The sequence below is a fragment of the Ammospiza nelsoni genome, chromosome 7 (assembly GCF_027579445.1).
Source record: "Ammospiza nelsoni isolate bAmmNel1 chromosome 7, bAmmNel1.pri, whole genome shotgun sequence".
Classification (NCBI taxonomy): Eukaryota; Metazoa; Chordata; class Aves; order Passeriformes; family Passerellidae; genus Ammospiza; species Ammospiza nelsoni.
The window spans coordinates 22,903,315-22,929,299 of record NC_080639.1 but is presented as its reverse complement, the minus strand read 5'-3'; the positions used below and the strand labels follow the sequence as shown (position 1 = coordinate 22,929,299).

The 25,985-nt window shown below is 34.3% G+C and overlaps 1 protein-coding gene across 2 annotated transcripts in view; it reads right to left on the bottom strand.

Annotated features, from left to right (window-relative positions):
• KCNH7 (potassium voltage-gated channel subfamily H member 7) overlaps positions 1–25,985 on the bottom strand; it is a 205,035-nt gene that overhangs the window by 65,202 nt on the left and 113,848 nt on the right. For both annotated transcript variants that reach the window (XM_059475767.1, XM_059475768.1), the window contains exon 3: positions 14,426–14,585. In XM_059475767.1, the coding sequence (XP_059331750.1) occupies positions 14,426–14,585 (160 nt within the window). The remainder of the gene's footprint in view (positions 1–14,425; positions 14,586–25,985) is intronic.

Sequence of the window (25,985 nt, the reverse complement as noted above, 5' to 3'; positions counted from 1 at the left end):
GTGCTTATAAATGTACTGCTGATATATGCATTTATTTGCTACAGGTTAAACAGGAAGATACCGAGGCTAATTTCTTAGGACAGAGAAATAAGCTGTATATCACTTTTGCTAAAATCCTCTCCAATACTTACAACTGATGATTAGGTGAAACAGTTTTAACAAGTTTAAAATGAAAAGTAAAGGAGCAAAGCGAAGAAAAAAGAGTGACACAGCTCTCAAGCTTTAGTTGCACCTATACAATTATTGTTTACATTTGCATGGGATGGGCTGAGTTAGGTTTGATGTGTTGAATGGCAGGGGAGAATACCCTGAGTGTGTGGAAAATTAACACTTTGTGTAATGGAAAGAAATGTCAGTACCTGAGAGGAGGAGTATGACATGGTGCATAGAAAGAAACTATAGAGGAAGAATTGCAAAATTTACAGAATGCCCTTCTAAAAATACAAACCTAAATAACAAATATTGTAAGGTTTTGTGTAATACAACTCACAGATGAAGGTGTGGGGACTTCAGAAGTACAGAAAACATATTAAACAGTTTAGGAAAAACAATGCTAAAGAAAGTTTAACAAAATAAAATAATTTAAAATTTGAAATGATCAGGTATGATTGTATAAACAGTTTTACTTATTTAATAACTTTTGTATCTCATTTCTTTGTTAAATAAATGTTTTCAACAGTGAATCAATTGTGAAATGATTTATTGGAGAATATTTCAAAGTATATTCTTATCCTCTCTTTCTGGGATAAGAAGTTCAGTTTGGGATAAGATTTTTTTTTAGTCAGTCTAAATTGCCAGAATTTGTATCTACCTAACATTTATTAATATTTACCACTGTAATCTATCATTTCATACTGACATGTTTTGAAATAGTCTTTCTTTTATGCCTATGGCAGACAGTAATTGTAAAACAATAGATGACCCAGATTAATAATTTAATGTTTTAAAATGGATGTCCTATACATTTAGTATTGAATATGGAATTGTATTTTGAATTCTAAATGAATGAAGGTGAGAGTACCCGGCTCAGGAAAACCTATCTAAAGCTGCTGTACTAGATGACACCAAAGGTCCATCTAGCACACTGCTGGACCTTGATACTTTCCAGTGGTGGATACACGAAGGGTCACTACATTGTGTTATTTAGAGTCACTACATTGTGTTTTTTCTCTCAATAAATTTACTCAGTTTCTAGCTATCTGAATTTCAGAAAATTCATGAGCTAGAAGTTGTTTGCTCAAACCACAAAATGAATGTTTGGTGTACCTTTCTTCTATGAATTTGTCTCAGTGTTTTTAAAAAATGGTTGTAGTTTGATCTTCAAAGCATTCTATACAATTGAACTCCATAATTTTAGCATATGTTTGTGAAAAATACTTCCCCTTACTTGCTATACATTTGATGCCTTTGGGAGGGTTCTAGTTCCTATAGAAACCAGCTAATAATTATTCCCTTTTTATAGTCTCAATATAGTCTTAATATATTTACAGCTTTTCATGCATCTGCTGAATTGCTCTCTGTATACCTGTTCTGCAAGCTGATGAACGCCTGTGTAACTGTATTGTGTACCTCTGGACATCCTTCTCACTCTTCTCAGTTACTTTTTATTTCTAATGTAATCCTTTTGGACAATGGATTACACTACTGAGCTACTCCCAGACTTAGGGATCAATGCACTGAAAGAATGGCTTTTTCTTTTGACCTTAGTTCACTTCCTTACAATTACCAATATTTAATTGCATTTTTGACTTATTTTTCTAACTGTGCTAATTGAAGATATTTTTGCAACAGCTAAGAAATTTTTTGTTGTTTGATAATAGATAATTTAGTCTCTAATATTGTGTCTGCAAAAAACTTGCTTTTGCTGTTTTATCGCTTGGCCACTCAGCATCCTTGGATAAGTCTTTGAATCTCATGTAATAGTCTGAAAATTTTTTTTACATTCACACCTCATTGTTAGAACCCTTTTTATCAAAGTAATTGAAAATGTACTCTAAAATAAAAAACCTGTGAGACTATTGGTAACATCCTAGTGTTTAGAAATCTGGTGATTTATTTCCAACTTTTTACCCTACTTTAAAATATAAATCTATGTAATGATAGTACTTTTTTCTCCTTGACAATGTTTGAAAAAGTTTGTTGAGTTCCAAATATTTAGCATTGAATTTATCACTCCAAGCATATACACTCAACAGTAAAATAGTCAGAAATTTCTGTTACATAAACCAGGGTCATACATCTTTAAAACAGCAGTTAAAAGTGCCAATTTCAGTCTACACAGTGATATTCACCAGAGTGAATCTTGGGAGTGTGTAGATTTCTTCTAACTTACTAAGGAAGCTTGAACACTACAACTGCTCACAGTTAAAAATAGTGAAGAACGTAAAAAAAAAAAAAATTTTAATCCATGTAGAATTGAGCTGTAAAGGTGCTTATAAATAAATTTTGAAAGCTTATTGCATCCCAAGTGAAAAAAATTACTATAATTCTCTTTTTTATCAATTACGCTGAAATTCTTAAAAACACCATTCATAAGGATTTCTGGCATTAGACACTATTCAGGGCTTTTTGTTGGCACTCTATTTTAGTCATATTCATGGTGCTGCAGATGGTCTTTTCTGCCTCACCACGTTAATATGACCACGTTATACTGCATTACTGATTTAGCTGTCTAACTGCAGTTCAGCTGGAAAGAATACTCAGTGAGAATTTTGCTTCTTGTTAAGACTTTTGGGCATAAAATAGAAAACTTAGATGAGCACCTTTTTGCTTTTCTTCTATATACTGTAATAAATAGTCTCAAACCCTATTTCCTGCTTTTTAATTTGTATATTCCTAAGAGAAGGAGTATTGCTATTCTTCAGTGCACAGGTAATGAGCTACATGGTGTGTTGAACATTCATCTCTCTCCTGTAGCTAAAGTTATCAGGGGGCCCATTCAGAATTTGTGTAGTTTACTGATCTGAGCTGAGCAAGGAAGTGTAATAACACAATTTGTCACAAAGCAAAATTCATTCAGGCCTCAGGCCTGCTGTCCCAGTATAAAATAAAAGTGCCAGTGGAAGCTTTCCTGGCCTCCTGCCTATTGGATAAAATCTTTTGTTTTGTAATCGACAGCCCCTGCTTTTTCTAAGTATGATGTCAGAGCAGATGAATCTCGGGTTACAATTCTCAAACGTTTCAGATGCAACTGGCTATTTACTATGAATTCAGAGATAATATTACATCAAAATCCTATGTTTATTAAAGACTAGATTGCCAAATTCTTCTTAATGCTGAGTCAGAGATTTGTATGATTGTGTCTTCCTCAGATCAATTGAGGAAAGCAGTTGAGTCTGAGTCACAATTCCAGGCGTAATTCCACCTCCTCCTTTATACCTCACTTTACTGAATAAGTTATTTGCAAATGAGTTAATCTGTTGGTTGCACTTATTCTCTGTGCCATCTCAGCTGTTAAAGTTTCTAAATAGTAGAACTCAGACCAAAAATATCACTGTAGATGGTATAGGACTCTTCTAAACTATTTGCAGATAGAATTGTCTCCAAAGTCTCAAATGCAAATCAATTTTTTTTGTGTTTGGGAACCCTTTTTAAATTCTGTCTCATATTTTGGGAGATCAAAGGAGAAGACTTAGTATTCATGGAAAGAAAATGTTTAGATTAATAGTTTTGGGGAAAAAATGCAGGGAAAAATCGTATCTTGATAAGAAAAATTAAAAAATCCTTGTTTTTCCATATGTATTGCAATAAGAAGTGCTAACATTAGTAGAAAATTGTTATTCTTAGACACTGAATACAATCATATGGAATTTTATGTCAGGAAAAATTAATTCCCAAAAGAGCTTATCAACAGCTACAATCATGATTGCAAATTTTCTGCCCAATCAATACACAACGATTCCAGCAAAAATATCTGAACAAGGATTTCTTTAGTAACCCAATACCCTTGCATGGCCAGTGATTCTTGTGTCTGTTTTGTGAAAATATTTCATCAAAAGAAAAGGAAATTATATTTGGCCTGATCGTTGCATTGACATAGTGAAGGTATTCCCCAAATTTCTAGTGATGAAAATGTATATTTATAGACAAGACACAGTGGCTAAGTCAGAGAAATGCCTGCAACTGAGAGAGTTTTACCTTCTCTGTAATTTCTTTAGCGGTCTCTGGGTAGTGGTAGATGCTGTGTTATGTCCCAAAGTTTGCTTAGCCCATGTCAATGGGATTCCTGCAACACTATCCCAAGCACTTAAGAATGGTAATCCTAAGAGATGGCTGCTGAAAAATTGTGATGGCTCCTCAAAGAATTGCTCATCCAGCTTTTGTAGCACCACCAGTAGTATTGTTATTTTCATGCTGATGCAAAGCAGTTATCCAAACCCCAGAATGTGAAAGCAAAAGGAAAAATATTGGCTGGTCTAGCTGGCAGCTAGATTTAGTGTGTTTGTCTCAACCTTCTCTAGATTTAGACTTTCCAAAATCAAATCAAAGGAGCTCAAATATACAAAGAGTTTGCCGAAGGTTGTCTGTGTGAGGTGTAGAAACTGTCAGAACTGTTTTTTTATGTGATATGCCACTTCTCCTGGGCTGAGAGCTGAACAAAAGAGAGCTGCTCATGTTTCTGTACAACCGGTTGTCTGTGGTAGGATGTTGAAGAAAATCAGATCTTGGATAGTTTTACAATATTGAATGACTGGTCTGGCTATAATATGAAACATATGTTGCTTTTTCAATATCTAAGATTAAAGAATAGAACATACATATCCACAATGATCAACCTATTATAAACAGATTTCCTGGACAGGGGTAGGTAAGATAGATCAATTATGACAGATTGTCCTCCAGAGCATGGGCAAATTCCATAATACTTTTATTCTGAAACCTTCCTCAAAGAATAAGCAAAATTACTTTTACAACAGAAGCACAAGTCAGACCTTCATTGAAATATTTTCTCATAATTGAATGTCACAGAATTCCAGGATTGAGGTTATCAGAAATATGTCACAGATAGTTATTGAATTGCTGCTCAAAGACTTGTAAATACCATCCAGCAACTCATGTGATAATGCCTTATTTTCTGTCTGGGCACAGCAGGCCTTGGGACAAAGAATTACAGAAAGAGACAATTGGGTTTTTTTCAGTTCTTTTCCCCAAAAAGTATTGAAGTGTACTTAAGTGGATAATTTTCTTGCTCTGCTCATTAAATAATTTATTTTCAGAAGGAAAAAACAAGGCATATGCAATTATTAACATTAGAAGCTAGAACTCATAATTCTCAGACACTGAACACCCTTATATTTTTTATCCTCTGGTGTGGTCTCCTTTAATTTTTGGCACTTCTTTTAGTTTTCTGTAAAATTTAAGGTTGCATGTGTCTTCTACCAGTATAAGAAACCAGCAATCTTTATATTCTCTTGTAAGTGAGAAAGATTTTACTTTGATATCAGCACACAGGAATCTGTCAGAATGTGAAAGGAAGGGAATGAAGCCTCTGACTGCTTGTGAGGCTCTGCTGTGTGTGATGGATGAGTGAATTTAGTCAGAACAATTGAAACAGGGTGTCCCTCAAAAGTCATAATCTTGATATCCTTGAATGTTAATACCAATTGGTACATTTACATGTTTTAATTCCACTTGTCGATAGAAATGTCATTTTACTTTATCGTACTCATTAACCTACAGGAGTTGAAGTGCTTTTGTAAAAAAGCTGAGCTGTATGAAAAAATAATTTTTTGTCCTCTCAGAAAGATTTTACTTCTTGCATTTTTATTTCTTAAATATGATTAGAAGTATGAAAGAAAAAAAAGAAGTAAATAACTGCAATGAAATAAAAGAGCAAACATCACAGAAAATACTATATCTAAATTATTTATTACCTAGCACAATATTTAGCTGTCTTGGTATGACTATGGTGGTTTTTTTGGCAGCTGGGAAAAAGAATTTATTCTGTCTATTAAACCAAGCTCTCAAGAAGTTCTCAGCCCTTCATCACCTTGGCTGCCAGGCTTCATAGGACAAAAAATATTGCTTTTCTCTGAGACAGGAAGCCTGAAGATGTTTTCTATGTTTTAACACTGAATTCATAAACCACTATCCATTTCTGCAATGTGTTTTGTCTCATATACTGATTGAAGTTTTTTATGCTCTGCATACTGCAACTTTCAGTAATAATAGGAAGAGAAGTACCATTAAATTTGGATTTTATATGTCATATAATTATACTAAATTTAATAGTTTACCTTTTATATCTATATTTTTGCAGAAATAAATATTCAGACAGTGAGAGCAAGAGCCATATTATGACTTGCACTCTTCTAGAAATATATAAAATGTAATGAGATCTTGAAATAATATAGCCAGAACAAAGCAATAAAAGGACTTCTGTAGACAGAATTTTAGAAGATAGATTTACCTGAGAAGAGCCACTTGAAAGGTTGTTACCATCTGAAATACAATTAAACTAAATCTACAAAAAACTTTTGCTTGAAACAGATTCAAAAAATAAACAGACTATTAAGAAAAGAAGGCAGAATATCGAATTTCCACGTATTTTAGAAGGAAATTCAGGTAGCTTAAATTCAATATATGTAATACACAGAATAATTGTTCTGAAAATCCACTGACTTTTTATTTAGAAAATTTAAGAAGTATTCAATTAAGAAATATTTAATAATTGCTAAATCAATATATGTTTCCAATTACCAAGTTTTGAAGTTGGCTAAGGTTCCAGACAGAAAACTAAAGTAGGTGTACTAATATGCCATTTCTCATGAAATGGAACTTCTAATTAATGGTAAATTTTTTGCTTGACAATGACAATTTTATTTGGATGAAACTTACTGAAAGTTGAAGAATTCATATTTTTCATCAGAAGAATAGAGTTTATTCACTGACACTTGTTCAGAATATGAGCTTAGTTTAATTTTCCTGATAGGCCTCACTTATTTCATCTCTTCATGGCAAGAGCTCTTCAGACTATGTGTCCTTGACAGGTGCTCTCAGGTTTTTGAAATGCCCAACTTGCCTGGATGCTTAAAACAATCAAGTAATAATGATAGGATTCTATACTTGAGAAGTAAGACATGGTGGAGGTAAACTCCCTTATTTTTATCTATGGATCTACTTTGTTTGCTTATTCTAAAGCAAGGCTTTTCAGGTTGAAGACTATAAATAAAAAACCATATTCCTTGTAAATATCCATCTAAAATCTTCTCAAATCCATTGGAAATCTTTCCTGCTTTCTAGTAGAGTCATTTTTGTCTAAGCTTGAGATACGTTGATATTCTGATTTTTTTCCTCTCCAAGGTCAAAAACTGTAATTCAATTTGGCAAGTGCGCAGATGTCTTAAGCTCTCTGTGCTAATTCTTAGTATGAATAATAGAGACGTGTCTCTTTCTTCCATCAGAGAAGGAAGTAAAACTTACTACCTTTATACTTTCCTGAGGGTATGTATTATAATGTGGGATGACTTCAGAAAATCATTATCTTAGCCTTCAAATTACCTCACAGAACCCCCCTGTTTTAAATGTCCTGAACGGAACAGCTAGATAGGAGACCTGTTAAAAATTGATAAAAATATATCATTGGAAGACCTGTGTGGTATGCATATCCACTGAAAGCTACTGAAAGCTGTGTCACTCTCTCATTTTCAATCTCTTTAAGCAGAGATTGGTTTTTTTAACTGAATGTTTGTACAAGACATAGCAAAATAGCTCTGTGATCGTAGCTGGGTGAGGCTGTAATTTAAACAGCTAATTACAGTACATGGAATCCAGGGAGGCTTCCTTTCTGAGCTGAGCCCCAACAGCAGCCATCATGAGGAAACAGAAGAAGAGCTACCCCACTCATAATTCTCTGCAGAAGAAGACTAAGAAAAAATTATTTATCTCAGTGGCTGTTCTATTAATTTAGGCAGTTAGGCATTTGTGGAGCATTGAAGGTGGTAATAGCAGAGGTTCTTGTCTTCTACTGGTGATTGGCTTTTGGCCATATTCCTTTGCTAAGAGTTCAACACTGTTTCAATTTGCCTAATATTTACTGTAACTTACCTTGGAGACAAATACACATAATTGGCACTGGGGTTTTCAGAACCATGTTGCTGGTTGGCTAAATAGAAACCTTTGTCCTCCTGAACACAATTTTTCTTGACTAGCCCTCACTGAAGATGAATTTGTTTCCAGTGGTGCAGCTAAAAATAAGATCCTGGAAAAATTTCTCATTACATTTTGGGCAAAGTCAGAGGCTTAGTCTTACTTATACATGCTATATTCTACAAGGCAAAATTGTATGCATCAAGCAGTATGCAGTATTTCATGACAACATGGCAGTCCTAATATTTCTAGGGCTAAAAATATGCGTTTGCCTTTCACTAAACTGCAGTATTTACTTATATAGCAAAGTGCTCTGCACACAGGAAAGCAAATACTGTGTTTTTAAGCTAGCTGTTTTACTGGTAGGAAAATTTAAATTGCAATTGTGTTTGTTTACATCAGTGTATAGCGTGTTCTCTGCTTCTCAGATGTAATTCCATGGCTAGGGCCAGGAAAGAGGAAGACTTGCAGAAGAGTAAGCACCTTGAGTAAGTTGTTTCAGAGGTTTTCTGATTATAGTTTTGGCTGTTTTAAGAATATTAGTAGCCTCTTCATTTTATTTGAACCTTCTCCAAAAAAGGTTATTTTCCATTTATTGGACGCATAACAGATCCTCTCATTTCCTTCACAGAAAGAAATCCAAGGAATTATTCTAGAGTGTCTTTATGAGGCTTATAGATTTTGAAATGATAAAATGATAAGACAATCCTGAAATATCTCTCTTTGGCAGAATGCAATGACATCTTTAATCAAATAACTTTCAGGGCTTTCTCCCACGAGGTAATAAACATGGTGTTTGGGAACCAATATTTAGCTTATAAGTTAGTAGATCTAGCTAGTCAAACTGTTTTGAAATAAAAAGAATAAAACTTGTGATAAAGTTATCTCATCTGACTAGCTATTTTAGCCTACTGATTAATAGAAGCTGTGATCTAGACAGGACTGGATTAAATGTTAGAAAAAGCATTATAGGTCAGTAAAAAGGCAGAATGCTCTAGGTGGAGCAGAAAATGAAGACAACTCAAAATTAATTTCTGAAAGGTTTTTCTCATTGCAATCCCACAAATGGTCTCTTTTGAATAGAAAATTGTAGCAACATTCTTCATATTGAATTCAGGATCCTCAAACTATGGATTTCTTCAGTTTGAACTGGCTGTTGATTTTCTGAGTTCAGTCTATGTCATGGTTGATTTTGATATCTTGTAGTCATTAGTTTTACAGACAAGAAGTGTTTCACAGCTTTGAGGAACAGAATCAGGGTGCCGTGAGCAAATAGTAATTTATGCCACTACTTCTGTAAATTGCTGTAAACACTCCTCATAAAATAATGGAGTGGATGGACATGCCACAGTGGAATGTTTGAGAGATTTGGGAATAAAATTGGACACTAAGGGTCCCTTTCCTCAATCTTTCATATAAAAGACATATTTACACCCAGAAGTTATAGCTTAACACTTTATAATAAGGATTTTAATGAAGTTCGTACAACACACTGAATGGGAATTCATATGTTATTTTGGTTAACAACTGTTGATAAATTTAAATTATAATTTGCTAGTGGTCAAAGAAGTTTTTTAAACTTAATAAATTTAAATTATAATTTACTAGTTGATAAATTTAAATTATAATTTGCTAGTGGTCAAAGAAGTTTTTTGCTAAGGTGGTATAAAATCACATCCCTTCTTCATTTAGTTCATTGTAGAAAATCTACTCAAAGCTCTGTGCTCATTTTTACAGTGAATCTAACAGAAAGGAGTTCTCTTTTACCACGAGTATCTTGCTAAATATACATTATTTATGCATTATTTCAGTTGGAGTTCAAAATTTTGTACAGCTTTGCAAATGGGTGGATTCATGAAAATTTATGAACTACATTTTTGGGAATGTTCATAATTTTTTATCATTATAGTGACAATCAAGCAACTGTTAGTGTCTTAGAAGGTGTAAGAGGGAACAGTCCATAAGAACAGTTAGAGATGAGTAAAATCCATTTTTAGGGCTTATGTAGCTCAAAACTATCAGTCTTAACACTTCAATGTACTACACAAATATTGCTTCATTTACAAAGCAGGTATTTATGTCTTCAAATGTTCCACATGAAGTGGAGTAAAGTTATTAAATGCTTTCATCTTTGGGTATAGATGTTAATTTCTGGAACTCTAAAATGTTTACATGATCAAAGAAAAGGCAACACAAAAGCCAAGCAAACTTATTAGAAAATAATTGAAGTAATAATAAGTAGAATTCTCAAATATGGAAATGAGACAAAGCTTAGAAAGACTGAATGATGAATGGGCATCTCTAGCAGAAATCAGTTTCTCTAAGTTTCTCCTTAAGTGCACGTTGTACAAATATACTCTTACTGGAGAAGAGGATGTTATCCAGTTGTGGGGTAAGTAAGAACAGACGAAATTTCTACATGTCTCTGAACACAAAGATGGAACGGGGGTAGTATTAAATTAAGTTTGATTAGAAGTTTAAAAGAAAAGATGTGGCAAAAGTTTTGGGCTACCCTTTTTTCCTCAAAAAAGAGAAGAATTATATATGAACAAAGGCTTCCTTAGTTTTGCTAGGGAGCTGGCATACACTGGAAAATAGAATTGCTGCAAACTACAAAAACAAAACAAAAGAGTGAAAAATCAGTTGGCTGTGATTTTTTTACAGGGGAAGTGCATGCTAAGATCTTCTGAAATTTCAGTATTTGGTTATGCAAAAACTGTTCCAGCTGCCAGTGAGAACTGGTGATAAATTCTTGCCAGCAAATATAAGGGGAAGAAAAGGACCAACTGAAAGAACTTTTACACTGCTATTGTGAAGCCACTATCTTCACTTTTCACACTCCTGTCTATTCAGACATTTGCTGCATATAAGATAGGAACTCTCGAGCACCAGATGAGAAAGAATTCTATTTATACTCAAATGTGCTCATCAAACTCCTGCAATATACCTTTTCTTTTTAATCTATTATTATCATCATCTGCCAAGCCCAGTGCTGAATCAGAACCTAACTGTGTTAGCCATCATCCTGGCACATAACAAAAGACAGGATCCTTGTACTAGAGAGCTTGCAAACACTTGGAAATATCTGTCAGTATTCAGCTGATAAATTTTTAAATTTTTGCCTATCGACAGCTAAATGCAGTCATTGAGCTAAACCTAAAAAATGCTACTTGTCTTCCATAGGTCTTAATTTTTTCAGAGGGTCTCAGACCTTTAACAGATTAAAATCCCTTTTTTTTTCACAGCACGAGATGCTTTTTTATTACATTGAATTACATTTTACAGAATCACAGAATGTTCTGAAATGGAAGTATCACTGAGTCCAACTCCTAAGTGAATGACCCATACAGGGATCAACAACCATCCACAACCTCGATGTTATTAGCACTCTGCTGCAATCAACCAAGCTCACCTCAGTGGCAATTTCTGTCATGAGGATCCCTATGGTAAGGGTAAGTGGTAGTGTTCAAAACTGTTGGCTGCAGCTTGCAGAATAGATGCTTTTAGAAAAAAGGAAAGGCTTTTTGAAGTTACACTTGATAAATTTGATCAACCCTTGATTAATCCATTAGAGGAAATCCATTAGAAGAAGGATGAGAATATGAAAAGTTATCTTATTTTCTAGGGACTGGAAAATAGCTGCAATCTATTTGCTCCCTAATAACTTTTACTTCTTTCCTGCAACCTGACTCAGTCTTTTTTTTTTTTTTTTCTTTTTTTTTTCCCCCCCCTCTCATGTTGAAAAGGCATTCTAATTTGAGAAATCTCAATCTAAGGAGCTCTGGAAAGAAATCTCTCATGATATGTGTGCTTCTGGGTAGTAGATGTTAATGTAATCTGAAATCTTTTGTCTTTTGTCATTAGCTGTTGCTTTTCCTGGTTGTCAGAGATGCATTGCACTTGCTATGTTTCTGGTTCCCTCTCTATTTTTATTCTCTAAATTGGTTGTGCATTCAAAGGGATTTTGTTGCTTCCCCCCCCCCACCCCGCCCCAGTACCTATTACTGTCCATTTTGTATGTGATCCAGTGAAAAGAGATCACCTGATTTACCTGTTTTAAATAGAGTATGGTGATGAAAAACTATCTCCTGGAGAATCTGCTGTGTATCTTTCTTATGCTGGGAACATGACTTTAAAAATATGTTTTCACTGGTAAACAATCCACCTTTTTTGACTTTTTTTTCTGGCTTATTGGTCTCTCTCTGCCTTTTCTGTATTTCAAGGCTTTTTTCTGTTTCAGTTTAAAACAGCTATTGAACTGTACACAATATCTTGCAGTTATTTCTGGATGTTTTGCATAGCTTGGCCTCTTTCTTGCCAAGAGGAATTTTTGGCTATGTAGCATATTTTGTATCCCCATCCATCCCATCCGGCCCACATAACAGTCTGCTCTGAAACCATAAGCAACTAGGGAGAAGACGAAGCAGCCATGTGCCTGCTCTAGTTTCTGCCAGTTTCTGGCATCTGGCTGTACTCACTAGCAGGAAAATGGTTCAAGTCACCTTTCTTTGCCTCCTTTTGCACCTTGATCTCTCTCTGAGAGAGATCAGTTATGTACTGAGCTTGGAGGTCTGGTTATTTTTTTCAAGAATTCTCAGCCAGGAAATCCCCTGTGTACATCAGGTGTAAATACCATAAAACAAGAGAAGAATGTTTTGACGAAGTGAGAGTATTTTTTGCAGATTTCCTCTTTAGTGGCTTTTCACATTAAAATGCGTCAAGTGATAACACTTGAAAGGGTACAGTGATGTGTCACAGATATGAGAACAAAATGTTCTTTTTCAAGACATGAAGCTCTGTTTTTTCTACCCAATTGGTATTTTACCTTCTATTTTGTCCATAAAACCAAAGTAAGCATGGCCAAGCTGAACAATTTTATCTATGTTATAAAATTGCCTTTTAAATGAAGGAAGGAAGATGTTTCAATCTCAAAAAACCATAGTATACTAAAACATAACCAGAATATGGGTAGGGTTTACGTAATGTATTTATAATAATTTTTTTCTGATGTAATTTTTAAATTTTTCTGATACTCCTTAATAGGATTTTAACAGTATCATTAGCAGAAAAAAAGTGTTATCTTGGTATCCCAAAAAAATCCCAACAAAAGCTGCTGTATTGGTTATTAAAAAGCCCCCACCCCAATGCAAAACAGAATAAACAAAGAAAGCATAAAAGCACAAGGTTTTAAATATGTTCTGTATAGACTATTTACAAAGGCTTTTTAAAAAATTTAATATTTGGGGAACAATAATTATTTGCAGGCTGCAAGGTTCCAGTAATGGAAATTTCCTTTGCTACATTCTTATACACCCTGTCATTGTAGGTTTCTATGGATGTTTCAGACACTGTGTTTGCATCAAGAAAGTTCTCTCCTTGCTTCTCACAGTGAGAATTGTACCAGTCTTTATTTCTTAAATACAGAATTCTGAGGTGTTGATTTAACAATTAGAATACTTATGTTCCTTTATTGTACTAATGTTAAAGATTATCTCACTGTGAAAAGGTATTTTCCAAGTGTTAATGCTCACTGTTAGAGCATGCTGTGCTTGACTAAGAGCTTGTACATGCTCTGTGTACAGATGTGTTCTGGGAACTCTTGTAGTAAGAGTAGATTACGTGAGTGGCGACGTAAAGCAGAAGGATTGTGTGCTGTTGCTGAACACAGTGAAGGTCAGCAAAAGAGCACCTGTTCTGCAGATAGTGGGACAGAAAACCACACAGTGCAGTTGTATAAGAAGTGGACATTTGTGTTCAGTTGTCTGATTTTGACAACACTTATGCTCCAGAGTGGAATGAAAGCAAAAGCATTTCCTGTGTATCCACTGATCTACCCTCCATCTTCCAAGTCAATCTAAATACTTCAGTTTGATAAAATCAGGATATTTAATTATGTTTTAACTGATTGTTATATTTTCTAGTCTAATTTAATCACATTTCACCAACTATTAATCAAATGACACAATTTTAAAAAATAAAATATAATTATTCAATTTCAAATGAGCTAAGATGAAATATCTGGGCTATATCACAACGCTTTTTAAAGTTTTCCATTTGTAATTGATTTTTGTCAAGGATAATGCATTTCTGTGAAAGATTCTAGTTTTTATGAAGTTATTCATCCTAGTACTATTCACGAGATCTAGGCTGTTAGCACTACCAAAGATCTGATAGATTATTCTACTATCATCTTGCAGTAGGTTTGCTACATTTAGCTTCTTATGATTTTGGATTATTGAGTCAGTCAGTGGGATTGCATCCTTTGCTAACCTATTGCCCATGTTGATTATTTTGCCAGATAAAAATAGAGGTAAGCAAAAAAATTTCATTGTGTAACTTACGATTTACAAGTTTCGATGGTAATATTGGCTTGCACTTCTCAGGAGATGTCACATTCTCTTCATCTGTTACATACTCAAAATTAATAATAAACATCATTGCTACTCCCTCTTGATTTTTCACTGGAATTACGTGGGTGTTGCAAATGAAGGTAGATCCTGCAGATGGATTAAAAAAAAAGAGAGCAATATATAAATAGAAGGAAACATAATTTTTTTTTCACTTCAGTAAGTCTAGTTACACAGAGACAGTGAAGAGTATTTATTTGAATTCAATAATTGAGCATCAAACATATTATTCTTTGATTTAAACAGTAATGTTTTCATAGAAAGAAATGCCACTGTTCATAATTTCTTGGAGCCTTACCTTTACCAAAAAGCATCTCCTTTGAAATGCCAACTTTACTTTTTGGTTTCTTTTGTTCACTGGAAGTGCCTATATAGATGGACTTGTAATATGGAGACATTTAAACACCAAAAGTAGAAAACTGAACACTGTTCCAACCACAGTCCTTGCGAAGAAAGCAGATCCTGATTCTTCTAAATGTTGAACATTCTTCAAGCATTTGGTTCTATTACACAGGATGAGTCATGCATTAAGTATTTATGGATGTAAATATACCAGTATTCTTATTTTAGCTCTCAGTCTTTTGGGGACATTGGAGAAATGCTTAGACTTGTGTTAAAAATTTTATTTGTTAGTTGTTTTATACTTCATCACAAATATCTTCTAAACTGTGCTAATAATTTTCAGAAGGGTTTGAATTAAGTATTATATACAATTTGAAATATAAATTCAAAAATACCCTAGATTTCACATGTGTGAAGCATACTCTGCCTATACTAAAAGTAGTAGAGAGTGTAAACTTTCAATCCCTCTGGTGCCCTGAATGTTCTTGTTTAAAAACCTAATTACAGATTTAAGGAGTTCTTTGTGTTAACTCTTCCACTAAGGCTTTAGAAGTTTCAGTTGACAAGGTCATTAGTTATGATTTAATTCTTTCTATTAATGTTACAGAACATAGTGGTTCCAAAAATAATGCGATTGCTGTAAGCAATACAAAAATGTGCTAAAAACTTCATGCAGACACAACTGTGAGACGGGGTTTTTCTATGATAACTAGGGACTGGTTTATTTTACATCATCTGCAATTTAGGCACTCAAATGCAGTAATCACTGAAACTTGACAGCCTGTGCAGTTTGACAAAAACAGATCTTGATCTAGATTGTACACGAGTTTTTTTGTTTGTTTGTTTCCATTGAGGAGAGAGACAGTACAATTTATATCATTACAACCAAGACCAGATTCTGGCCTCTAATATTTAATGCAGTACTAACCATAATGTGGTATATATGGCAATTCGAGGTATGTATAAAATTGACATGCTGGCCTTTCAAGTTTTGCAGCTGTAACTTCCATCCATTTAATAAAACAGTTAAGCTGTGGCACTTGCCACAGTTTCCATGGTTACAAGCTCAATGTCTTTAGTAAACAGAAAATAAGCAATTTAAGACTGTTCCATTAGAGCTAAAAATAGAAATGCTGCAGGCCAACCATTGCAACATAGACTGGTTAAACAGAGGGGCTGGAGAGAATTCAGAATAATCTTTGTGGTTTTAGCTAACAAATAAAATACATACCAAGTTCAAAAAGTCAAAATTATATTTATTGATTTACTTGGAAGGAAATGATATGTATGGTTTTGACATGAAAATTTATAGGCTGAGCAGGTATCCCCCAATATCTGGAGGGGGGGCTTGGCTGAGGCGTGCATGGCTTTGAATAACACTGCAGTGGATCAAAGGTTTGTCAGCATTTGCAAAGGATGATGATAAGGACACTTTAAAAACTTTTCTGCTTTTGAAGGCAAGGGTGTTTCAGCTTTTGAAATGCTTCCCACAGTGCTAAGTAATGACACTATTTCCCATTTGTGTAGAACATTCCTCTCTAAAGAATTCACAAACCTCATTTGTACTGTATCTAGGGATTTGCATCTCTGGGGAGATGCAGGAGTTGTTTAACAGTCCACAGCTTAAGAACATGGCAAAAAGAGCAGATGATTGAAAATTTAAGCTGTATGTAGATATATTTCAGGAACAAAATACAGGAAAATATAGTTCATGTGGGGTTTAATTTAGCATGGTTCCTTTGAAGACCAAATACACCACAGACTAGTCAAGTCCACTGTAGTTCATTAGTCTGAATTCTTCCAAGAAACCCAGGCTTTTTAAGAGGAAAGGAATATTTACATTTTTTGTAATACTGAAAGTGGAATGCTGAAGTTAACCAAAATATGTGTCGCAGACACTGTTCCTGACATTGTTAGTGTTTTTCTTTAGTACAGACACTTCTATGTGCTATACCCTTCTCAGTATCTAATGCTATTAAACGGACAATAAGGAAATACAAAAATCAAAATAGCAAGGAATATTCTAACATGATTTAAAAAGAAGAGATGGGTACAAAGAAATAACATTGACAAACTCAAAAGATAAGCTTTGAGTTGTTAGAGTTGATAGCAATAAAGAAATAATAATAAGATTGTTTAGAAACAATCTTATTCAGTATTTGCACTCTGGCATCCCACTGCTCTTCATTGCACTCAGCATGTTTTTCCTGTTTCGTCTCTATGCTGAATATTTCAAAAGTAAGACATGCTTCCAACTGAGCAATAAAAATGGTAATGTAGTTTCTGGAATTTGCATTTCTGATCTAACTGCACCAGGCAAGTGGATGATTCAATGAGAACAACTAAGAAAAAGATACCTTCATAATTAATAAAGTCAATAGCCAGCAATATATCTGAATTTTCTCATGATTACTCCTGAGGAGTAATCATGAAATATACCTGTTTTGCTCTCTTGTTATCACCATTGGAGATGATAGAGGACAAGTTAGACATTTTCTTATCAGCTTGAACTCCATGGTTATAGGGACTGGTTTACTTTTATTTAAGACATTGCAAAGCCCACTGTTTCACCTAGTTAAATTAGTGGAAAAATAATAATATGTGAAGAACAGATTTCACTCCCCTATTTGCTGGATGGATATCATGTATGATTCCATGGTTATGTATTCAATAGTATGATTTCGCAAGACCACACAGCCTTGTGTGAAACAAGTAACTGCTAAAATGCATACACAAATGACAATAAATATTTCAGAAATAACAATGTAGGGTATAGTAGAGTTATAGAAGGATCTATTGCACCATTTGAGCAATTCTGATGAAGGAAAACCGATATATCTATCTGTCTGCATAGTGTTCAAAGCTGACTTGCTTCAGAAGATCAGTACAAGGCAGGCAAATCCTCAATTAATCTGGTTCATAAACATTTTTTACATTTTTAGTGATCTTGTATGGAAGAATTTTGGGCAGATTTTTATCAGACTGCATCTTCTAGATACAACTGCATTCATTTATTAGAATTTTGGTAGTTCCACTCATAAACAATTTGGAGAAGACAATGCAGCTAATACAACAGTGAAGACGCTCCAAATTCTCATATGAAAAACTCTGACAAGTAAACTTTGAAAAATGAAAAACCCAAACAACTAATTTGATTCAGTCTTCCTGGGAACAAAATCTTCACAAGCCATTTTATAAGCCAAGCTCAAAGGATCTCTGAAAAATGAGGCATTTAGGTAATTGTCCTGATTCTGCAGAATTGCCATGGTTCACACAACAAGAACTTTTCAAAATTCATCATGGTTCTACAGGATGGCTCTGGAATCCTCTTGCCCTGAATGGGTTTTACAGATGCTATCTGCATTTCACCAGATAAAAAATTAGACTCCTGCACTCAGTGAAAATTTGAGGACAGCCTCAAGAAGGCGGAGACTGGTTTCAATATATTTTGGAACCAATCTTGGCTCTGGCTGCCAAAGAATTTATGACTTCTCAGATATTTTTTGTTACTAGAGCTGCTGTAGACAACTGACTAGGGCTATAGAAAGAGAAATAGTGAACATGTCCTCTGAATGCATGTAGAAATTTCTGGGCAGAGTGACCTCATACCCAAGTTTCCTGGGATTGTGATAATTTTTTACTTCTGTGACCTACCAGTCCAGTGTAGGTATCTCCACAATCCATAGCCACTTCTGCTCATTTAAAACTGAAGATAACAAAGAATAAAGCAAAAGACAGCAAAGAAAGAGCCAGCAACAACTTGCCTACTAAACAAGACCAAACACAGTCAAAAAATAGAGGCAGAGATACTCTGCATTTCCAGATCTCGACCGTCCTGTTTGCTGTTTGCCAGACAGCTCTGAATGAAACAGGTCCGCAGACCACAATTTTATTGTAATACAGGGACAAGAGAAAGATACTGGATATTCTTTGCACTTTTATAAAATAATCACTATTTTTATTTTGGAAATAAATACCCTCCAGTTCCCTCAATAGGGTTCTCACTTTGTCACCAAAACAAATGCTCAAAATGCCTTATCTCAGATGCATAAACTTAAAACTACCAAATATAGAAGAAATGCAATTAAATATATTTCATATTCGATTGTGTACTCAGCTTTGTCTTAATTCTATCACCATTTTACTGAAATGGGGCACAGAAAAGTCCACATAGTTCCTGTTTTGTTAGTAATGCAGTGAAATGTTGTTTTCATAGATTCTTTTTTGACTAGTTACTGTGAAATTATTAGAGTGAGATAGCTATTATAATGCATAAAAACTTATATTGCTGTGTTAAGCAATGTTGACTTCTGTAAATGCAAAGAATGCTATGCATTCCAAAACATAACCAATCTTATTTTGCTATCCTATGTCCATGTTTATAGCCTTCTTTGTCCTTTCATCATAGCATGGCTTTTGGGTTTTGTCCAATGTTAAAAAGAACTACTCTGGGGAAAGAAAAGAGAGATAATCTGAGGGTGAGTTAATGTGGAAGATCAGAAAACCTTCTCTATCTTTGACTGTTCATAATGTAATCTTCATCTTTGGGATGAGCATGGCTTTCTACTGACACCTAGACTTCACAAGTTCAATATCCTCTTCCTTCCTAATGGCCAAAAACTGTCATCACTTTCTACTTCTTTCAGCATGGGAATGGTCTTGGAAAGGTGTAATACTTTTCTAGGCAGAACATAAAGGGAATTTAATGAAATTAAACTTATGTGCTAGTCTTGGAAAAGGAGATACTGTCCTGGTTTGTGCAGACATTCAGGAAGTCTGAGACGGGGAGCTTTATCCACCATGCTCAGCATACAAGTAGTAACAAGCCCCTTAGGACCATATGAAATGCAGTTAATGAAAGTCTTGTTCTCTAGCCTAAACTGCTGTTTATAATCTGTTTTGTCACTAAATGCTGGCAGATAAAGGAAATAGACAAGCTGTTAATATGGAGTGAGGAAGAGTCACAGGAACTGTGAGGTAGAGGAATTACTTGGAAGGCAAGGTGGAAAGAGGGATACAATATCTTGTGAAATAAAGCTGCTGCTTGCACAGAGCTGCTAAGATTTTCACATTCCTGAAATGCCCTAAAAATCGGGAGAATATTCATATTTTATACAGCTTTGTGTGAGATGTAACTCTGGCTTTATTTCCTGTTGTTCCATAGCTACTTTAAGCCAAACTTTAGAAAAATTAATAGAAGCCAAAACCTTTGTTTTTCCAATGTGTTGTCAAGGTTCTAGTAAAATTATAAAGACTTCTTTTAGAAAATAAATACTGTGAATGGTGCAGAAGAATGCACCTGAAATTGATTGGTTGTAATTTATTAATGAGACCAGTATAGCAAAGCATTTTGTATTCTTGAAAGGTTACAGACAAAGAAAAAGAAATTGAAAGAAAAACAGTGCCCAGGGAATATTTGCTCTGCTTTGTGTGGTTTTTGTGACTTATCCGTGAAGAAAGTCCTTTCTTTTATGCTTAAAATTCAGAAGCCTATTTACCCCCACTTTGAAGTCCACTCTAAGCAAACACTGTGTTAGGTGATGTTTAGTTGGCATTTAAGGACAATTGCACTGGGGATGTCTATTGAATATTCAAGCAAAGCCAGTTTGTCAAATAATGAGGCATGATGTGTGTTGTGATGTGAGGACTCAACATGACCAATCAAGGACTGAAAATCCAATTCTTTCTGTTTCTATTCAAGCATAAGCCAGGAACAATGCAGTATGTCATAAGGAATATTGTTTTAAACAATGCAAAGTTTCATGCTCTTTCTAAAATTATGCTAAGAAGTCTATTCCTGTAATGCTGTGTTGGAAAGAGTCATGCAAAATTTCACAAAATTTTAGCCCTTTTATGCTAAAGGGCTCCTTTAACAGCAAATACCTTTGCAAAACTATTTTTTCTGTTAACTAAAACTAAGATTTATTAACAGATTTTCACAGCTTAGTCTTCTTGTTTATACAATACAAACGAGTGGAAGAAGGACTGAATCTGCCCTGAGAATATTTCCCAGCACTTTGTGATGTAGAACTATGTCTCTGGAGACACATACCACATAATTACTTGTTCAATTCAGTAACAAACCCATGAGAAAGATATTGGACAAATTCTTTTGTCTGTTTGTACCTGCAGCTTTTTGAATCTTTGCAATTGATGTAATTTATTTAGACCTTTGGAGACATCTGATTTGTAAATACCCCATTTAAATTTTGTCACAGCTTTGGCTTATAGGAAAGAATTACCTTTGGATGTTCCTTTCTTTCCTGCCCATCATTTGTTATGTAGTTGCACACATAAAGAATAGGAGAAAACATGATGCTAAGACTAAAGATTATATTGGTAGCCACAAAAAGCATCTATTCTGGGAATCCCAGTTTGCATTGCAATTGTTGCCTGCTGCTGCCCTTCAATTGGTAGTACTGGGGTAATGGTGTTACTGGTATACATATGTGTATATATATGTATATGTATATATATATATTTATATTACTGGTATATATATATACTGGTAATTGGTGGTACTGGTACAATTTTACTTTCTTCTAAAGGTGTTAAGACTGAAACATGAAAAGGATTTTAATCAAACCAGCATTAAAAATGAATGAAGAAATTAAGGATAACTCAAAGAAACTCTTGATCCCATTTTCACAATTGAATTAGTAGATAGCAGCCCCATAATATTAAACTGTGTCTCATAAATTTCCACACAGAACTTTGGGCAATGGGTTATACAATTCTCTTTATCTTTCACCTGTATCTTCTGAGCTGTACGTCACCATTTTCCAATTCCATCTGACTGAAAATGAGCCACCGTGAGTGGCAAGGATGGGAAATTCACATGCTTCCTATATCTGTGTGATTATTCTGAAAGAGTCAATGAAGAGAACAATTAAAAACAGATGCTATATTGAAATGTATTATATCCCTTTTCAATTGAATAGCTATATTTAAGGGGGATGAGTAGAGACAAGAAGAATGTATTTGGCTGACATTTATTAGGGACCTTACAGGGATTAAATGAGACCTACTTCCTCTGATATTTCACTCCACCCTGCTTAGCAAATATTCATTCTGTCACTGAAATTGTTGCTGATACTAAGATTTGATTTATAGGACCATTTAGATTTTGTAAGGTATTAACTTACACAGTTTAAAGGTAAGGGAAGGATTGTTAAAGTAACATACTAAGAAAAAAATTGACCTCTGGAAACTGTTCATTACTGGACTGGCAAATATGAATATCTTATTTGCTTTCCTTTTAATCCCATTTGTAATATAATTAAGTTGACAGATAAATACTGTTCAAATCCTCATTCCAGCATTTCTTAGGCTAAAATTGTTGCTAACATCCTAATTATAATATCTACACCTACACTAATAAGCTATGGTGATTAATTGAAATGTTGAAAACATTTTGTATGGGAGGAAAATTTCCTGCTTTGTTGTTTAAGCTTATCTATAAACATGTACAGAAGATACAGAGCAGTTAAATATTTGGCAAGGAAAGAAAAAATAAAATTAAGTGAAAAATACACAAGCAGTGGCATATGCATAAAGAAAAGACCAATAAAAAAAGCATAGAGTGAAAAATGCTGAAAACTGTACATGGATGGTAAAGATTTGTTGAGATTCCAGGCTGCCTGTAGAATAACTCTATTGAAATCACAGTTGGTCCAGAAACTGCAAGTTAGTCTTTCTTCTTTCTGACTCTGCTCACCTTAAAACCTGCATTTGAGTTTTGTCAGAGGGGTTTTGTCAAGAGCATAGAATGAAGTCAGGAGGCCTGGTTCTGACAGCCAGTCTTGGAACACTCAAGCTGCTCTTTCTCAGAGGTGCACTCTTTGTACATACATAGTGGGGGGAAAGCTGGATCTGAAATAGTTTTCTGGATGAGTTGTCATTACTGGAAGTTTGGAAAGAGGGTATGCAAAAACATGAGCGTTACTTGGAATTTTCCAGCCCCTAAACCTAATCCAAAATCTCTTACATGTTGTCTTTTTCTTCCAAAAGTATGTAGTGTTACTTCTAAAAAGCAATGTCTCTGAGTTGTTAATGGGGATATTTCTGTCTCTGCATATGCAGTTGAACATTTTGGGCCCAGATCCTTGCACCTGCGTAAGGTTTCTGAGTGCACTGCACACTGTATTACCTGACTAAGAAGTCAGACATGGAAGGTCAGGGCAGATTGCACAAAGGAGTACATCTATAAAAAGAACTTATTTATTAAGCCTGTAAACCTTTGCAAATCAATTGTCAAATAACTGAGGAAGATTTTTCATTCTTTTGTGATGTATATGTTGCAGACTATGTGAAAGAAGCAAATCCAAGGCTTTGTGTCTTATTTGCTTAGTATAAATGCTTCTTCTGCTGACAACTTAATGAATATCACAACTGATGATTTTAACAGGGAAACATTGCAAACAGTGCTATTTTAGAAAGAAAGAAACTAAAATATTTCACTGAGAAATTTTCAAAATTAATTATTTATTCTTTTTAAAGGACAATATTCAAAAGTGACTTTTTTCTACATCACACATGATTCCTGTGAGAGAAAAATTTTTTTAAATGTGTGTTTTACTTAAAATATATTAAGAAGTAATTTTCAGGATTAACAGTGAATAGCAAATCCCACTTTCTCAACTGTGTGATGCACTGGAACTGAGGTCTTTTTAAAAGAAGACATTTTTTTTTTTTTTTTAGATACCACAGTGTGGATATATTTGACTAGTGTTTTTGGACTAATCATGTCATTGGACTTTGGTCAGTACCAACTGAGAAGGGTCAGTGATGAAAGACCAGATTCATCTCTAAAACTGAAGATGTGGGTTGAAAAAAACATAATAATTTGGCTCAAATAATAATAATGTGCACTATGTTTTTAGGGGTACCAACAGGCATTTGTATTAGTTTAAGCAATTTTCAATAATTTTTCAGTCTTTGTCAAGACAATTTTATTTAGGGAAGGTCATAGTAGGAATTGCATTATTCATCAGAATTATGTGCAATTAGAATAGGTTTGAAAACAACTGGATTTCATTATGAAAATGCTTTGATTTTTTTTTAATTTACATTTTCAGTAAGATTATTTAAATCATTGCACCAAACAAATACCAGAGGTATAGTTCAAGGTGAAAAACATTGGTAGGACACATTTTCTCTCACATTTTTCAACAGAAAAATAAAGAATTGCAGAATTGTAATGCCTGTTTAAATACATTTTGTGAAAATTTCAAATTTAAATATACCTTAAACATAAATCTTTGCAAAAACAATGAGGTGAGAAATAATGGCTCTAATATCTAGTATCTTATTTTTAGTTAGATGGCCAAGAGTTAGCAAATATTTAATTAAATATGGTAAAATTAAAGATGTCTTTTTTTTTTTTTACTTTTCCCTCTCAATTTTTCTCTATTCCCACCTCTCTAGTCCTTTTTTTCTCCCCTAGATATTCTTTTCTAAACCCTCATTAAAAGCTATGCACCTCTGGGCATTCAACTGAGAAATGTCTTATTATGTTCATGAGAAAAGGGATGTCAGGTTTGTTGAATATTGCCCATTTTGCAGAAAATGTGCAGACTAAGACTTTTTTTGTTAAAGTAACCTCATTTATTTTCCCAAATTAAACTACATAAACTATTTTAAGAACTAACTGAATAATGTTGAAAAGCAGAATGGAACAGAAAAAAAACCCCAAAAAACCAACACCAAACCACAAAATGAAACCCACAAAATTCCTCCAAGAACTCCATTTTTGTAATATGTTTCATTTATTCAAGGTATTGGTCCAGAATACAATATGAAGTGAAAGAGTGATCCAGATTCTGTCCTCACTGACACTCTGCCATTTCAGGGAGAGTATGGTTTTTTTTGTAATACAGTTATTAAAATATATCAAAAAGAAGAAATCATTAAATGGCCATACAGTATGAAGGGTGATACAGAAAAACAGATCAACAGCAGGTCCCCTGAGGCAAAAGGGAAATGCTGTCATTTCTGCAAATTTTCATAAGTGCAATGTACATTCAGTTCCATTGGCCAGGTGAAAGAAGTACCTAAATATAGGCACTTTTCATATTGAAATCATACCCCTGGAAAATCATCCTCATGGAAACATATCTTTCCTGATATTTTCTAAGTGAATTGATCATGAGTAGCTTGAAATACACAACCCCAAGCTTGTAGAAAAAAAAATTATGCCATTGTATACAGGGCTAGATTAAAAGTCATTGTGTGCCTTACAGTGCTTTACTGCAATCCAGAAAAATGTATCTAAAGGGGAAGAATGGCCAGACACAAAATGAGGGATTCTTATTGCATGCAGCAGCTATTATAAGGTCATGATAACAGGGACAATGTAGAAACTCTCTTCAGTGGGAAAGTCAACCCAGAAATCTGGTGGAAGTAGTCAAGATACTTGGATCATAAAACAAATGGATATAACCTCCCAGGACAAAAAAGTAGTGGTATTTGGGAGTTCTTTTCAACACAAAATCATGGGATTTTGAATGCATATTAATAAATGTGGTGGGAAGTCTATGTACAGAAGGTTTGTGAAACACACTAGCAAAATATTAAACTTCTTGTAAAAAGAAAAAGAACCTGTTTCCTGGTGCAAAATTTCCAAGCCAAACATAATGTATTTTTAATTCAAGTTCTCATTAGAACTGATAAATATGAATAACTTACTGGACTAGAAAGTCACGGCTGCCCTAGGGGTAGTTTTCATGACCTGACTGCAATCAGTTTAGACAAACAAAGAACAATCCCAAGCAGCAAAATAGTGGTCATTCTAAATGGGTAATTTTCTATGGTTGAGAAAAATGTAAGCAGAAATAATTGGGAGGAGAAGTCAGACAAATACATGAATGAAAAACTGCAATTCTTAATGAGAATGTTAAGTAACTAAAGAGTAGCAGTTCAAAAGTGCTGAAGATCTTAGCAAGTCCATCTGCACTGAGTGCAAACGTAAGGGTAACAAATAGGGATTAAAAGCTATATAGTGAATGGAGAATAGAGGAAGTAAAGACACATCTGTGGAAACTGAGAGGTATGGAATGTCTCAAGTGGACAGAGGAATGAGAAACTAAGAGACTAATGAGAGTAAGTGGATACTCTCATTAGGGAATACAAGAAGCAAAAAAATAGCTC